Below are 16,822 nucleotides of genomic sequence, written 5' to 3'. Positions count from 1 at the left end.
CTGGAGGTGCCATGTGTGTACTGATTACTTTTTGTTCCTTTTAGTTATAAGCACCCCTGTGGCACAGAATCCAACACTGCCTTGGGTTGCCAGAGCCTGAACTCAGTTTGGCAACAGTTGAGCTAAAGGGATTTTCAACCACACTTATTCTACTGTAAGACTTACAGACTGACATTTTCCATTCACAAGCAGCAGGCTACCACATCAATATATTCTTCTGTAGAGGGGTTTTCTTTGCTGCTGTTATGAAATAAGAGAAAGAAGCAAAATACATTGCCTCACTTTTTATTAATGGCTGGTGCTTTCATACAATCAATACATAATAACAGTATTTAACTGAATGTTACTTCTGCGGTACCAGAAAATGCATTCAACAACACCTGTTAAACTTTTTAAAAATATCACTCTAATTAGGTCAGAATCTATTTAAATACAAGGAACTTTAATGCACTACATTTTTTAACATGAAAGCAAATCAAGAACTGTTAATCTAACACCACTGGAAAAGTGTTTTTTAAGAATCCCAGCTACATAAAATTCAATATGTACATACATTCATGCAAGCTGACTGGGGCTACAAGTAAAAGTACCGTTGCAAGATATAGGTTTATTTGATGCTGTCTAAGCCAATAAGAAATTTATTGGCTTACTCTTCCTTTAAAAGTACCCAAAATAATTGGTGCTAAGTTATTACACAAAAGTGCATTGATTTTTGAGTATCCTCAGTAAGTCAGGGTAATAAAAAGAAGTGGTTTAATTCTACCCTAACTTTGGCTTTGGAATGAACTTTAGAGGTACTGGTACTCCCTTTCAAAAACCTCAATTGGGGTTTTAATAATTAAATCGTGTCAGGTTTTAGGTTCTCAGTTGTATCTATTTTCAAAGATTTACTATTTGATGGAAAAGGTTATTTATAGAAGCCAAATAAATCTGATGAATCTCCTGTTGAGAAGATTAATAAAATATAAAGAAATTCAGTACAACATTACGCCCTCATCCTCCTAGTACTGCACGTGCTTAACTTCATATAGTTGAAGAGTTCCAATGACCTCGAACAGACTACTCATAAGGAAGGTTAAGTATGTGTGTAACTGCAGAATTTGGCCCAGGGGTTTAATATCACTGTTTTGCTTTGCAGCAGTAGACTATTCCCCTAGCTGTGATACCCCATCAAGGGTACAGCATGAAAACTATTATAGTATAGGGTGCTCACTGTTAATCATAAATGGAGGCATTACAAAAAGCCATATTAATTTCAGTTCCATTCCAAGTACAAAAAAAGTCCTGACTTCCCCCAAAAGTGATAAAACCAAAAGTAAAAAAACAAATTTATTTTTAAATGATGATACTGCAAACAGATGAAAGCAACGTGTACTGTGCTGGTTCAGACAGCGTGTGTTCATTCTACATTATGGGGGTTGGACTAGATGACCTCCTGAGGTCCCTTCCAACCCTTATTTTCTATGATTATAAATTTGACTTATTTTTTTTCCAATACTAATTAATTAGATGTAAATATCTGCAAAGTATTTAAAAGAACAGCACATACCATAAAAATAACCTTGACTCTATCAAAGATTCAGCTTTCATAGTTTCATAGTAGTTAGGGGTCAGAAGGGACCTGAATAGATCATCTAGTCTAACCCCCCGCCACTGGTTGGAGCACACGCTGGTATCACATGACCCCAGACAGGTAATCATCTAACCTCTTTTTTCATTTACCCAAGGTAGGAGCGAGGACCACTTCCTTAGGAAGTTGGTTCCAGATCCTAGCTACCCTGACAGTGAAATAGTGCCTCTTAATCTCTAACCTTCAGAAATTATTTTTCAACACTGGGGAAAAAGAAGATGGTGAACCCATTCTGAATCCACAAGAAAACACTTTATTTAAATACATAAAACCTCCAAAGGATATGGCAAAGATTATTTTTGTCCATTTCACTAAATGAAGATAAAACACCTGAATTAAAATGGGTTTTGTAAGTACAAATAAACACAGAAACAAACATACTGCCTGCTTTGGATCCATATAGGAACAAAACCACCTGAAAAGGGAAACAGATTGTTTCCTTTTTTTCATAAATTGAAAATAAAAAAAGCTGTATTCTGCAAGAAGACACAGCAACGGGAATTTTAATTAATTTGAAAATGAGAACAGCAACTGAAAAAGGAAATGATTCATTAGGCACGAAGGTCCAAATTTTAATACAGACTTGTTGTGGACCAGACTGTAAACTTTGCAATTTAAAATTCATTTTAAAATTTAAACTTTAAAATTTACAGAAGCTGAGCATCTAATGCGTCTTAACATTTCATGTCTGTTTTCTGTAAAATAGACAAATGACATGTTAAGTAAATGATGTGTCTCTCCTCAAATGAAGCACCAACATTCTCCAAAATATTGTATGTAATGCCACAGCTTTTGGACTAACCCCCGATTGTCATGATTACTTTAATAATGGCGATATTTACTTTTTACAGAGTATAAAGAAACAGTACTTTGGATGGATGATTAGCTACATCACAATCTGTACGATATATAAAAGCTAAGGTTTCATCTGTTCTTAACACTGAGTTCTTCAATTTTCAACAATGCCTCCCTCTACATTACAGTAGATGTTAATCAGTCTGAAGCATGCTTTATGAATTGATCCAAAAAACTATTTATAATAGCTTGGTTTTAGTGTCTCTTCTCCCACTCTACTACTAAACTAGGAACACAACATTTTACAAAACAAATGCACACAGGTCATGTAACCTTTGCAAATTCAGAAGTTTCTGTGATTCACTGTTTTGTATTCCCAGATGGGTATCCCTGCTGCTTTGAGACTGAATTTCACCATCCTTTTAAAATGTGCTGGTTGAAGTTGTGGTTGTCAAACGTCTTCCAATGTAAATCCTTGAGTAGAAAAATATTTGTCAGTGAGTGTTGCATTTCATTTTTAAAAGAATGTATAGTATGTCAAGAATAATATTTTCCTCATCAGGTTATGTAATTTATGGTGAGAGCAATAGTGCCTGCTAGAATTAAGACTGCAAAACAGTTTGCATTTAAAACCCCAGATTTCAGCTGTTTATGTCTTTGCATAGCTTTGTCCTGTAATGAACCCTTGATTTTAAGATGTAGAGTAGTTCTTCAGTGCCGGCCAAGCCCATTCAATTTCAATAGTAGAAAAATCAGAGAGAATTAAGACAAAGATCAGAAAGAGCTTCTGAAGCTATGTAAAGTTAGTTATTAAAATACAGTTTTCCCTCCCCCGGTGTTGTTATCCAAATGTTCTCATTTGCTTCTAAGCATCTCACTTCTAACGTCTACCCGAGACACTTTTTAGTGTTTGATAATTCATTTTTCAAAGTATTTTTTCACTGCTGTTCCAGATTATCTTTCTTATATTTGTTTGCCTTCCTCATTCTAAAGAAGTGACCACTCCGAGAGACTATCATTTTGACCTCCGTTAAACTTAACATTTTATAAAGCTGCAAGATGTGATTTGTTTTTTCTAGTAGTCTGTCCTTCCTTTGGCTAGAAAGTTCCAAGGTCACAGCAATGCTAAAAAGCCAAGTAAGAAGTATGGGCAGTGTAAGGATTCCCCTCTCTTTTTGTAAAAGACATGTACTAGATTTTTCCTATCAAGTCTCATGCAGTTAACACAGCCATGTTTTATTTCAATTTATACAATGAACTCTATGGACTAATTTTATGTTAAGTTTCAACATATATTTAAGATTAGGAATAAAGTAATGAATGAGATCTAGGATTTGGACAGGATGGCTAATCTGTACCTACAGAGCTCTAGAAGCCTTGTCCCTTAATTTCAAAGGGATACAGTGGTTCAATCTCACCATAAGTACTGTGTTGCATATCTGAACTGAGGGAGGGAAGGGAAATACTGTCAGGTAAAGAATTCTTAAAATAGTATCAGAAGCACTGGCACACTTGTTACTGAGTCTAGCTGTGATGCCATGTTCAACAGTTTTGCAGGGGGGCAGCTCATTTAATTTCCTTGCTAATTTAGTGACGTGAGATAAAATGAAGGCCTGTCACCTTGTACAAGAAACAAGTTTTACTTTGCTGAGTTATTTAAAATACTCTCTCCCCAAAATATATGGCACTCCCTTCTCTGCCCCCTAGAACTGGGCTGGGGGGAGAAGATAAGAGGGACTGCTGGGAAATGCAGACGGGTCCTCCCTATTAGCCCTGCAGAGAAAGACTTGATAGTCCAGAATAGCATCTTTCCCTTTACAGAGCTGCTCCTGTATAGTTGCTGGAGTTGTTACTAGTGCATGGAGCCTCATTATGGATGGGCCTGGCTCTCTCACAGACTCCTGGACCTCTGTATTGACCCTTAGGAATCTGACAGGCTTAGGAAACGGACCCTAAAGGCAAACCTCAGCCTAACTGGAATGAGTGAAGGCTGATCTCTTCTTTGTAGTTTCTCTTGTAGGTAGTGGGAAGGACGATTCAGCCCAGTGCTGAAAAACAACCCCACTGTTGGATAAGATCACATGATTCTTAAATCGGCAGTATAAAATTCACCCTTTAAAACAGAACAGAGTAGCATACATGTATGTACAACTCCTAACTCCAGTGTCTGACGTATTTCTAAGCAGGAATGAGAAAAGCATAAGGAAATTGATTTATACAGCAGTGGTACAAGCAAACAGATAGGAAACAAAATAAATCATGCCACTGATGATCTTTGGTCATATTCTGCTTTTTCTCCTGCAATAAAATAGGTCTAAATTAGTGGGTATCAATTACTGACTGACTGGTCACTGTAGATCTATGTTGAAAGAACTGTACTGTTTAAATTAAGATTGAGAAACTAGAATGACACTGTTCAGAGAGGTCAATTTTTAAATTAAAAAACTTACCCCAGACCTACAGCAAGCAAGTGAGAGAGAAACAGAGATGGAAGGAAAATCTTTAAAAACTCCGCTGAGAATATGCCCCCTTTCTTCATCACACTGGTGTTTCTCATGCTGAGAGTGGCAGTTCGACGAGGGTGTTTAAAGAGGAATTCCCTAGTTTGGGGGAGGAGAGGAAGAACAAACATTTAATAAATAAATAAAATATTTCTCTCTAAGAAAATAAAAGCACTAGTTAAAAGCAGTTTGTTGCTAATGCTAAGGACACTCACTTTGGTGGGATGTTCTCAGGCCTGCTGGACCAATCCCATATCCAATCTGAATTTTTCTTCAAGAGTCTTTCTACTTCTCTCCTTCTTTCAAGAAAATCTTCTTCAGACTAAAACAGAAAATCATCCTCAAAACAGTGCATTGGACTGTTCTAGGACTTTGCAACTGACAAAAACCACCCTTCTAGTAACTGAAGCAACTTTCTGAACTGTTTTCTGCTAACAATCTAGCATTGTCTAAGTAATGTCAGCTCACATGATACCTTCACAATTCAGCCCTACCATCTATTCCCCCATGCTAATTCCCCAATGTGCATGTAGTGTTCATGTGTTCCAAAAACCTTACAGTCTATCGCTTCCTTTTATATCAAGTATCTGCCTCAGGCTGGATCCTCGTTAGAAAACTTCAGTCTAAGTGATTCTGCTACTTCTGAAAACAAAGCCAAGGAAAAATGCATCTTTCTTCCCTGTGTTAAAAAAGTTCTGGTGACTTGAAAGAAAAAAGTCTGGCACTGCCCTGCTCTGAAGTAGAGTCTTGAAACTGAACAGAAGTGAGATCTTTTCATCAGGGATGTGCCTTTTGCCAATTGATATCTGACCAAGATAAACGTTTATGAATAAAACTCAGTTCACACATGCTCAGATGGAAACTTAATAGAAAGTTCAGCAGCTAAAGTTTCCTCAGATTCCATCCATGCTGAACATGTTACAGGCAGGGAGGAATGAGTTGGATTTCCCTACTAATGCTGCTAAGTGCTATGGTAGATCTTGGGAGAGTATCAGTACTGAAAGCAGGGGTCTTGTGTCTCCTGTTCCCCAAATGTCTCCTACTAGGTTGAGACATAGTGGAAGCTGCCTTATGGGATGCAGAGGTGACAATACGTGGCAGGAGAACTACACTGGATGGAGGCCAGGAAGGGAAACTGAGGGCCACTGGAATGAAAGAACTTCAGTGTACAACTGAAAGCCAGGTGGGAGAAAATACAGGGACCAGCAAGAGGGAGGTAGAAACTGAGACTATTTGGGGGGAAAAAAAGACAGAGCCAAGATGAGGAATCTAAACAGTGGAGCCTTGGACAGAGGAGAAAAGAAGAACCTGAACATGCAGAGAACAAGTCTCTAAGTATGAGACCACAGCATCCTCCAGATCTTGAAATGGAACCCAAGATTTCTGAATGTCATCATTCCTCTTCTGTCAGTAAATATCAGTGAAACTCTAGGCAAAATATTTCAAGCCCCTTAATGCTGGGTCTGTACACAGAATGGCATCCTACTACTGCTACTGGTTACTAGATTAGCTCATGTACCCATGGCTTGCATGGCAAAGCCAAAAGTTTCAGCAGGGCTGCTTTCCCACATGGGCGTTGATATGATATAGCATATGGAACTTTCTCTTTCAGCTTGCTTTTTTAGGAAATTACATATCCATTAACTGTTAAAAGAACATAATGTTTGCGAAGTCAGGCATGCAAAAGTTAGGAAACGAAGGTTGTGTTTGTGTTTGCTTCCCCATGATATGGCATTATTACATGATGAGGGCCTAGTTTTTCAAATGTTTCCTGCCTCTTGCTACTGCACAGGATGGATGAATCTAGAGATGCAGAAGGAAAGGAAAGGTGTCTTTATGATCTGTGCTTTATTTGTTGCTGAAGATACAAGGTGTGAAAGGAATGTGATGGGAATACAGGAAAAGAAAGGCTTAAGATAACATGGTTAAAATAACAGAATGCTGCCCTAAGGAACTCTATCTGCTGCCACTTCTCAAGGGTTCCTGTGTAATGTAAGTCACTTCAGCCAACTTTTCAGAGAGTATCGCATAAAAATTTGTCTCAACTCTGCATCACCGATTTCTGTTGTAGAGAACCGATCTCCAAGACTCTTCATCCACTGCCACTTGACAACAGGACAAAAATACTGCAGGTCCAAACATATCTGTCTCCACTGAAGCACTCACACTTATCTAAGAACTACTTCACAGAGATTTTTTTCCACAAAATAAATAGTAAAAAAACCAAAGCTGTGGAGACCTATGATTCTAGCCTCCTTATAGCAATGTAACAATAAACAGACTTAAATATGAAGAAGTAGAATCAAAACATGACTCTTTATTATATAAATCCCTTTTCATCTTAATCTTCTAGTTCCTAGCACTCTTCACAAATATAACAGTAATATGCAAAAATGGTTCAAAGAATAAGGGGTAAATTATCAAAGCAATATGCAAGAACATAAATTCTCATTTCCAATGAATAGGAATCACATAGCTAAATACCACTTTGTTGCTTCTAAAATGTACCTTTGAGGCTAGAATGTCTGCTAGACAGAAGCAAAGACTTTGAGAAATGCAATAGTTTTTTAAAATTTGAAATTCACTCATTGTGAGCTGTTATTTAAAAACAAAACTACCCCTAATTATCTGAATCTGTGAAATACATAGGGCTGACAATCACAAGAACAGGACAAAACCTCTGCACTTGGAAGATTTCTACGTGACATTAGTGACTAGCAGTATGCCTACGTATATTGTCTTCCATGTTTGCATCACAAAATCTTTAATAGGTTTGAGGACTTCAATCCTTTAGGCCTCTTTGAAAATCCCTTCTCATATGTCTACAAAATGCCTATGCAAATCAGTGATGCAGAACTGTCCCTACAAGGAGCACGATCTTGCACAGACTCAAAGGGATTACTGCCTAGTATAAAGTTACTCAGCTGTTTTAGTTTTTCCAGGCTCAGTCTTGTATTTTCCAATGCTAGTCTTCCAACTGTGACAATCACAGAATAAGCAAGCTTTTACCTGAGAGCTACTCTTTTCTCCACTGCTGTGACTCTCCATCTCAGAAGCTTTGTTAATGTCATGAGGTGTCTGGGACCGAGGAGGGCTTTATAAAGAGAAGCACAAATAGAAAATGGTCTCGTTAAATTATCTGTGCCGGTAGCATCTATAGGGTGAACTAAAAGTTAACAAGCAATGTCTGCTGCACAGCTGCAGATTCTTCTTATAAGCTGTCACAGCATGGGCAGCAAGAGCATACTGTAGGCATGACCGCTATTCTGCCAGAATGGCACTGCCATTGCTTGACCATTTAGGATGGCAGCCATCACACACTTCTCCAGGCTGTGAAAGCATCACACTCCTTTTTACTAAATAGGAGTTTTGTCATTAAATAATGCATCAGTGCAAAGTGCAACTGATGTCCTTCCCCTGCAAAGTCAGTGAGCCCCAGCCTGAGAAGCCACCCTTGCAAGGTGTAGGAAATCTTCTATGGCCCTTCCCTTTATCATTTCTTCATAGTTTCTGGATGGACTACTATCTCATACAGCACCAGTCAGCAACCTTTTGCAGTGGCAGCCTGGACTAATCTGGTTTAGGTCTGTAGTAAGCATGAGCTAGGACTCAGTCACTGCTGCCGCTGCCACTTCTCCCTGCCCATGGCATGGGCAGTCTGCCAAGCCTGCAGACGATCCAATGGCTCTGTGCCTGGATCTGGCCCACAGGTAGTAGACTGCCAATTCCTGCCATACTGTGTTCCAGTTTGTACCCATTAAAAAATATCTGTTCATTGTGGACTTTTTATACATCTGTGTTTACATACAGATGTAAATACAGCTATATGTTTATACAGGTCTGTCTCTAACATATAAATACACTTGGAAAAGTGCCTTACAGTAATCCCTTGTAATAATGTATTTATTTACCTGTCACAACGTGAGCTCTCTCTTGAACTGCTCCTTCCAGATTCATGCTGGGCATCTAAGAGAATTTTCTCCATGTCACCATTGTAAATAGAAAGAGAGGCTGGTACTTGTTCTTGATTGGTTGGTTGGATAGTGTTACTATTGCCATTCCCATTGCTGCTGAAGTGCAGTTCCACCCAGGATCCTGCTTGGCATAATTAAAAACAAAACTGTAATAAGCTACAGAGATAAATATTGAAGGCTAAGCAGCCAGATTCTCGCATGACAACTACAAGTCTAACAGCTTTGCTCCTGCCTTCTCAGGTGTGACTAGACTTAATCTGCAGGTTACTACAGGTCAATAATAAAACTCTATCCTAACAGGCCTTCCAGCAGGATACAATTTTAACCCTTTGAGTAAAGTATTTTTTTAAATGTATCTGAACGTATTTTCCAGCAGAAAATACACTGATATTTATATGGTTACCTATTTTTGTCACTCATCTGCAAAAATATTAAGCCAAAAACCTACTGAATTCAATCTTCCAATTGATTTAAATGCAGTTTGGATCAGGTCTTGATATTTTTTGCATGTTATGATTTTTAATAGTTAATGCACATTTGTGAGCAAGTGGCTCTGTACAAAGGGAACATAAAGTACTAAACTGTTCACTCTCCTCAGGGTAACATTTTCATGTGATGATCAAACGTACAGTGAAGTATGGGCACAGTGCCATTAATGTTCCAGCTAAGAAACTCGAAGAATGTCTAGTGACTTAAGCGATGTTGTTAGTAAGCTGACACATCATGCATATCTGATTCATGGGAAAAGCTTGCCAATACAATGTCTTTTTCCATAGTCAAGTGCAGAAGTTTGTTTGCATTCTATGGGATATTCCACTGTATGTAACTTCATGGCTCAATGCAGACAAAAGTAAAAAAAACACGGTCATGTAGCAGTAACTCTTAATTTATTCATGGTATTTTAGGATTGCAACCCTATTAGTGAAGTGTTTGCATTTAACTTTTTCATAAAAATATCAGTTTTCATTAATGTCACTGCAAGGTAATATAGGGTACCTGGCAACTTTCATCATCTATTGCTACATAAAAATATTTATGATCAGCTAACAATCACATGATATGTTGCTTTGTCTTCTCAAAGTGTTTTCAATAAAAACTACCACCCAACCACTCTGTAGACAGACTTGGGTTTGATTCCACATTTGTAAAATTGCTTTAATGAATTACAGCAATATTGTATCATATACATGTCAATGGAACTCATTTTTATTTATATACAAACAGAAATTTATAATAGTAAAGATAGAGATAACATGGTTCTCCTCCTCTGAATTAGCTAGGTTTACAATAGGTAAACACAAGGGGGAAGACAGCAACCATGCTGTGAGGGATAAGTGAGGAAAGAACCATTCTTCACTCATTTAAAATTAGGGCTAGGAAAAGAAAATAAGGAACAGTTGAGAGAGGTCCAGACAGAGTGTGACACTGATCAGGAAGAAATGAAACCAGGAGGAATAAAAGAGCAGCTTTTGTAGAATTCAAAACAGGAAGAGCCAACCCAGCAACTTGGGAGAGAATTTGATAGCTGTATTTTGAATAAATTGAAAGTTCAACAGATAACAGCAAGAAGCCAACCCAACCAGTTGCATTGTAGATGACCAAGAGATGGTTTTAGCAACTTTCCTCCAGAAGTTGGAAATCCACAAAATTCTTAGCATGTAAATAATTTGGGATGACAATATTGCCAATGGTAGGGGGAGGGGAGGGTCACTTTGTCTCAGTTACTGACTCTTTCCATCTTTCTGATTGGCTCTCCTACCTTTGACTTTTGTTCTTTCCTCTGCAATTGCAGGTAGCCAGGAAATCCTGAAGTTTTCAGGAGTTATCATCAATGTGTAGGTTAAAGTAGCTCTACCCTGACTGTGGCCTTAGCTCATGTACTTTCAGCACATTTGAGCATATCTTTTGGCTCCCATTCTCCAGTGCCTCCTCCAGCCCCAGTTCACATTCTGCTCCTCTATTTATATGCAGATATGAATGCTTCAGCTGAACTATTTAACTATTAAAAACAGAAAAAATCTATTCTTATGATTTCTGTGTAAGGACAAGAGAAAGTCATTTGACAGTGAGCTGGCCAATTCCCCATAAGCAACCATCAAACAGTACAAACAATATGTGCATACTCTGGTCATACTAGAGAAAGTGCCATAATTACATGTCAAAACATTTTTTGGGGGGGGGGAGTCATAAACATTTTTGATCAACTGTCAAAATGTCCAAGTTGTGCCAAAAATTGAGTTATAGGTTAATTAATCCTCATACTCAATGATGTGATTATTATTAGATCATTTAGATATAAAGCTGACAGCATCTGTTGACAGTATTTACTATTGCAAACAAAGTGACAGTCTTTTTGTAGACTAATTATCTTCAATTATTTTTTTAAGCATTCCAAACATCAAGAACACAATCTTAATGCTAAGCTAATACCCAAACAGGTCATCTGGTTTCTCTCAATGGTAATTACTTCACATTTTAGCTCTAATTGCAAATGGCTACTCAATTTCTCAGACTCAGAGCAGTGTCAGAATACTTATGCAAATTAAAAACAAGCAGTGATAATTAAGTGTTCTTGTGATTGATTCTAAACTGTAAAAGTATTTCTGTATACCAGTAATCGCTAGGAAGTACAACAGTAACTGTTAGGGCCACCCAAAACAAGTGGAAATCAAAAGTATTTCTCTGTTTCCTCTTGTTTATATCAGCTAGGAGCTCCATTTTAGCAGCCCCTAGGTGAAAGTGCCAAGCACCCCCAGTTACAACCAAGTCCAAGAGCTCCATCTTCTACCCAAGAAGACATGATCAAGCTCTGCTTTAGAAGTGTTAATGTAGGTCTTTCCTTTATCTGGAGAAGCCAAAGCAAGTTCCTCCAGACCAGTGGTTCTCAACCTATTTGCCGTTTGAGGTAATTTCCCGATTCCCGTGTTTCTGCCTGTGCAGAGGGTTTTTATACAGCTCAGGTGCAGATTTCTCTATTTGCACCCACTCCTCTGAGAAAAGGATCTCTTGGCCAGCTCAGTGGGGAGCAGGGAAACTGAGTCATGGTCCGGGACTAGGGTCCCCTTATTAACACTAGGTATGATCACTGGCCGGTGCGTCTCAACTCCCTTGAAACTGTCCCTCACAAGCCATTTCTCTCACGTGTTGACCATTGCGATTCAGACCGAACTGCTTCTGGGATCAGAGTATCTGGGAACAGACCCAAAACAGCAAAAAAAGGGGCGTTCAGGACTCCTCCACAAAGGTGCTCTCAAATCCCCTGCGAGGCCTGGATCCGGTCTGTGCACGCGTGACAGAGGATGGCTACTGCCCACCATCAAGTTTAAGAAACTGCCAAACCCCCAGCTCTCAGGCAGAAGGGAGACGATTGCTTCCTGTACAGGCAGCCTTGCATAACTGCCGAGAAGCCACAGAAAATGAGAGTTGGAAACCAGCCAGCCTCATCTAAGCCAGCATTTCTCAACCTGTGGGTTGCAAAAAATATCCGAAAGGGTCACGAACACATTTCAAACGTGGATCAACACACCTTCAACACGGGCTCTCCTTTCGAGGAGAAAAGCGTGGCTTCTCCCTCGCAGGCTGGCAGAGCCTGCCCCAGGGATGGAGATGGCGCAGCCCGGCCCAGCACTTTCCGCCCCCCCGGGGAGAGCGCTTCCTCGTGTCCAGCCCAGCCCCCCTTGCCGCCGCTGCCCCTCGCTCACGCAGCACATAACGGAGCAGGGCGGCGAGGGGCGCCCAGCTGCCCCAGGCCCCCTCCCTGCCCCGCCCCGCCCCGCCGCTTGCGGGGGTGGGCGCTCCCGAGGGCGGCCCCGCGCTCACCCTGCAGGTTCTCGTCCTGCGACATCGCGGCGGCGGCGGCTGTTGTTGTTGTTGGGGGAACAGCTCCTGTGGCCTGGACGCTGACGTCAGGGGGCGGCCCCTCCTGATTGGGCGCCGCAAGATTCCACCCCCTGCGCGCGGTGACGAAGGTGCTTGCGGGAACGCTGGGTCCTAGCGCCCGGCGGGTAATCAGTATTGCCTCAGAGTTAGCGGGCTGGGGGGACAAGGAAACACCCCCTCCCCCTGGAGCAGGACGCCCCCTAGAGCGGCTGGCTGCGGCAACAGCCCGCCTCCCATTGGCGGACACCGGGAGGGGCACGTGGTGCTCGCGGGCGCCGTGACGTCATGGCCCCTGTTTACCGGGCGGCCGCAGCGTGACTGAGCCCGGCGGCAGCGTGACGCAATGGAGTGGGACGGCGCGAGCTCGGTGATGAAATCCTCTCGTGGGTTCAAAAACAAACCCCGGAGGCAAGTTGTATAAAACGCCCCGCTGTTAAATCCTCCCTCGAGGTGAGACCTAGCTGTTCCAGGTGTGTCCGGGGATCCTGGGTTTCTCGGATTTAAAAATCAAACAAAACCCAATTTCCCGGTGAAAGCAAGTAACCCCATATCCACATTTTCCTGCGATTTAAATGAAACACCACAAATAGGTAGATCTAGATATAGCGGTGTTTCATTTTAATCCTGGGGAAATGTGGGTTGGGGTTGCTTGTTTTTAATGGAAAATTGGGGATTTTTTTTTTTTAATCAGAGAATACCAGGATCCCTGGACTCAGCCTGTCCCTGGGCAGAGGTGCTCGCACGTCCATTGAGGCACGAGTGACTGGTACCACCGTAGTCAGGGGGGGCATGTGCCCCCCCTCCCCCCGACCAGTCTGTGACAGGCCTGTGGCCAATCTCACAGGCCCCCCCCCCCCCCCAGCAAAACTCACCGACCAGGAAAGCAGCTACGGGGCTACATCCGGTGCGCTCCCCTCCCCAGCCAGCGTTCCCGCCTGCCCATTGCCTAAGTGGGGAGTACGGCTGGTCGGGGTGCACCAGCACTCTGGGGGGGGGGGTGCGCGTGCACCCCCTACACATCGCCACTGCATTGAGGAATTTGAAGAATTGGCCCCTTGTAAGCGTTGCGTTGCTGCTAAATGCCCCCAGGGCTAGCGCATGCCCAGAGCATCCTGCCTTCTAGGGGTCCCTGCCTGGAGCTTCCCTGGAGTCCTCTGGGGTTTGGGGGAGACCTGGGTTAGGGCAGTGGGGGGGTGGCAGGGTTGCTGGGTGGGGTGTTGTTAGAGCCCAGCTTGTGGCTCCCAGGTTGTGGGTGCTCTGCCACACCCCCAAGGGCACTCAGGCTTTTCCAGCCCGTCAAGTACCTTGCATTGCCAGGCAGGGCTGACAGAGGGCAAGGAATAATTAACAGTTAAGCTAAGTACAGACAAAAGCTCAGCACTAAATAGATTCAGTCTTTGCAGATTAATTTAAACTGCGTAGATTGAACTGAGAAGGAAGTAAACAGACAGCCTTCCTGCTGGGCTGGAGCACACAGCTTGAACCTGGAGGGGATATGGGACAATCCAAAAAAAACAATTTAACCTAAATCAGTTAAATCTGATACTACACTCATCCAGGTTTATCTTAAATCAGTTTCCGCCATTTTGAAAGTGATTTAAGTCTGCTGTACTTCTGTTGTTACAGATTTGAACCAGATTCCTGCCACTGATATCGGTTCATGTGTAATTTCTGTCCCTAGCCTTAATGGGCTAATTCACTTCACACTGAGCACGGAATTTGGTGTTCTCTTAGCCACTGCACAACGGGCACTTGTTTCCCTGCTGCCGCCACACAGCAATTAACAGATGTTTACTGTTACAGGCACCATCACAAGCAGGGGGGGCTACAGAGACCTGCCCCTTCTGCAAACCTGGCTACCTTCCTTCACCCCAAATAAGCCCGGTTACCCCCCTCACCACCCAGGGAAGTGAAAGTAGCACAGAAGTTTTCCACTTCTCCGCCTCTGCGAACTGTGGTCTCTGTAAGCAATAGCTCTTTGGAGAGCAAAGTCCTGGTTGCATCTGAGAGCAACCCCATTGCCCTGCAAGGGTTTGTGGGGGATGGGGTGAGGAATAGTGCAGTTTGGGATGCCTGGAGGACTGACTAGGCACAGAAAGAATGCTGTGTGTCTGCACATAATATTAAATCAGTTCAAGAGGGACCAGCTCAGAATAGTACTTGATTTTCTGGGTTTGCTTTTGAAATGTTTCAGGAAGTTTAAACTGGTCTAAAGTGGCATGCATGTCGTCTAGACTCTTGGGCCGCACCCAGACAAGCACGGCTATGTGGTATGTAGCACTGTAGACATACCACACATTTAGCTGTTCTCCATACTGCCAGGTTGGGGGGGGGGGGGTGGGCAGAGGGTAATCCTGGGCAATCTCAGGGTAAAAAAACACCTGCACAAAAACAAAGGGGTGGTGCACACGGGGGCAGTATGTGCCCTCCAAAAACAGAGCCTGACTGGACGGAGCCACGCTCCAGCCACCAGCCAGGCTCCAAGTGCCAGGATTGACTCTGAAGCCCCAGGGGGCCCCCCGGACTCCAGGCAAGGCTGCTGGGGCCAGTCCAGTAATGGCCCCAGCTTCTCCTACCCCACCTGGGGACACACTGTCTAGGTGAACTTCTGGCTTAATTGAAGTAGACTGCAAAACAGCTCCAACTTTGCTGAGATCAGGATGTCACTCTATTTAACTATTTCATCTTTTCTCCTAGTCATTTCCTGTTTTCCAGGTGCCCCCTCCCCCCCCACTGAATTTATTTTTCCCCAAATATGCTGGCTTACATTTTAACATGCTTGATCCAATTCTGTTTTCACTCCCTCCCCATACCCTTCAATTTCTTTGTCTTCATTGGTATTCCTAGCTTCTGGCTCAAGTTACTGTTTTGGGACTTTCTGTTATTCAGTCCCTTGTCTACAAAGTCCAAGACAAAAGCAGAAAAACATTTGCTCCAAAGGTAGTCCTGATTTGGGCAAAGGCTCATGGAACCTAGAGGTTCATGTTTAGATTGGTAAGAGCTAAATCTTTCAGCCTAGAACTGCATAGCTATTTTTAGAATTGATAATTGTCTTTATCCCTCCATATTATTATGGCTGAATGGAACTTTGTGTGATACTGAAGTATCCATCCTCCTAACTGACTGGTGCTTTACCTCTATCCTTTTTTCTATTTTTTTAAAATCTCAGCTGGACTGGGAGAAAAGGTTGTTTTCACATAACCTCTGAAATGTCATTCTTGAAGGAACCCACACGAAATTAGATGGATCTGATGCTAGAAGCATCTGTAACTAGTTTCTTCAGCTTGTAGTGTGATTACTAGGGCTGCCAACTATAGTTACTGCTCACATGGGGTCAGCATCAGATGCCTGGTACAAAGAGGGTCAGATACTGTTGTTTGGGTCACATATTAAGACATCTGTGCAGAGACCTAATTTATAACAAAACAAAAAGACCAGAATTACTATGGGAAAAGATTGCCCTTCAACAGCAATTCTGTTTCTCATTTTAAAGTGAAAGAATGAAAAAGCAAACTGATATATTTTAATGAAAAATTACATCATTCCTACCCAGAAAATACATATTTTTAGATATAGCCCAGCCAAAGAAGTTCAGTTAGCACTTTGGTGGTGATTCTAACTGCGGTAAGGCTGTTAGACTGACCGGGAAAGCAGGATACATCTCAGAATGACATGGTCTGAAAAAGTAAAGTTCAAATAAAACTGGTACGTAGAAAGAGAGATATACTCTGGCTAAAATGCACATGATTAAATTTCAGTTGTAGAGAAAATAGAAAGAACTGTTGATACCTCAGAGGTAGCTTTATCTAACCAGCAGAAAAATTACCTTGGCTCGTGTCAGTTCACTGCTTGTTAATTTGTGCCAGTCAGTGGCTATTCCAAGCTACATTCCACTATCCTGCATGAAGCAACCTTTGTACCTCAGTTCCAATATTGGAAAAGTTGTGTCTGCTTTCAAAAAAAACCTTCTGCCTTGAAGGCATGAGACGGGGGCTTTGTTGTGAGACTCTAATGGCTTTCATTAGAGACCGTTTAAATGGCTG

At 41.9% G+C, this 16,822-nt stretch overlaps 2 protein-coding genes across 4 annotated transcripts in view; one reads left to right on the top strand and one right to left on the bottom strand.

Moving 5' to 3' along the window:
- Positions 1-269: 269 nt before the first annotated feature.
- BNIP3 (BCL2 interacting protein 3) lies at positions 270-12,823 on the bottom strand. 3 transcript variants are annotated; one of them, XM_019482909.2, is made up of 7 exons: positions 12,720-12,804; positions 10,660-12,364; positions 8,838-9,021; positions 7,936-8,020; positions 5,142-5,248; positions 4,876-5,025; positions 270-2,899 (listed from the first exon to the last, which is right to left on the bottom strand). In XM_019482909.2, exons 2-7 carry the CDS (start codon positions 10,727-10,729, stop codon positions 2,848-2,850), a joined length of 648 nt encoding a protein of 215 aa, XP_019338454.1. In that variant the 5' UTR covers positions 10,730-12,364; positions 12,720-12,804; the 3' UTR covers positions 270-2,847. The 3 variants fall into 3 exon arrangements, with proteins under 3 accessions (XP_019338454.1, XP_006265078.1, XP_019338453.1); XM_006265016.4 differs by lacking the exon at positions 10,660-12,364 and having other exon boundaries at positions 12,720-12,823; XM_019482908.2 differs by lacking the exons at positions 10,660-12,364; positions 12,720-12,804 and adding an exon at positions 12,427-12,625.
- A 102-nt stretch (positions 12,824-12,925) lies between these two features.
- The window catches only part of JAKMIP3 (Janus kinase and microtubule interacting protein 3), a 262,100-nt gene continuing 258,203 nt past the window's right edge, over positions 12,926-16,822 (top strand). The window contains exon 1 of the mRNA XM_059730016.1: positions 12,926-13,229. The gene's annotated coding sequence lies outside the window, so the exon portion shown is untranslated. The remainder of the gene's footprint in view (positions 13,230-16,822) is intronic.

This window comes from Alligator mississippiensis, chromosome 6 (genome assembly GCF_030867095.1).
Source record: "Alligator mississippiensis isolate rAllMis1 chromosome 6, rAllMis1, whole genome shotgun sequence".
Lineage (NCBI taxonomy): Eukaryota > Metazoa > Chordata > Crocodylia > Alligatoridae > Alligator > Alligator mississippiensis.
Note: the sequence above shows the minus strand (reverse complement) of the source record. Positions and strands in the feature narration are given on the sequence as shown.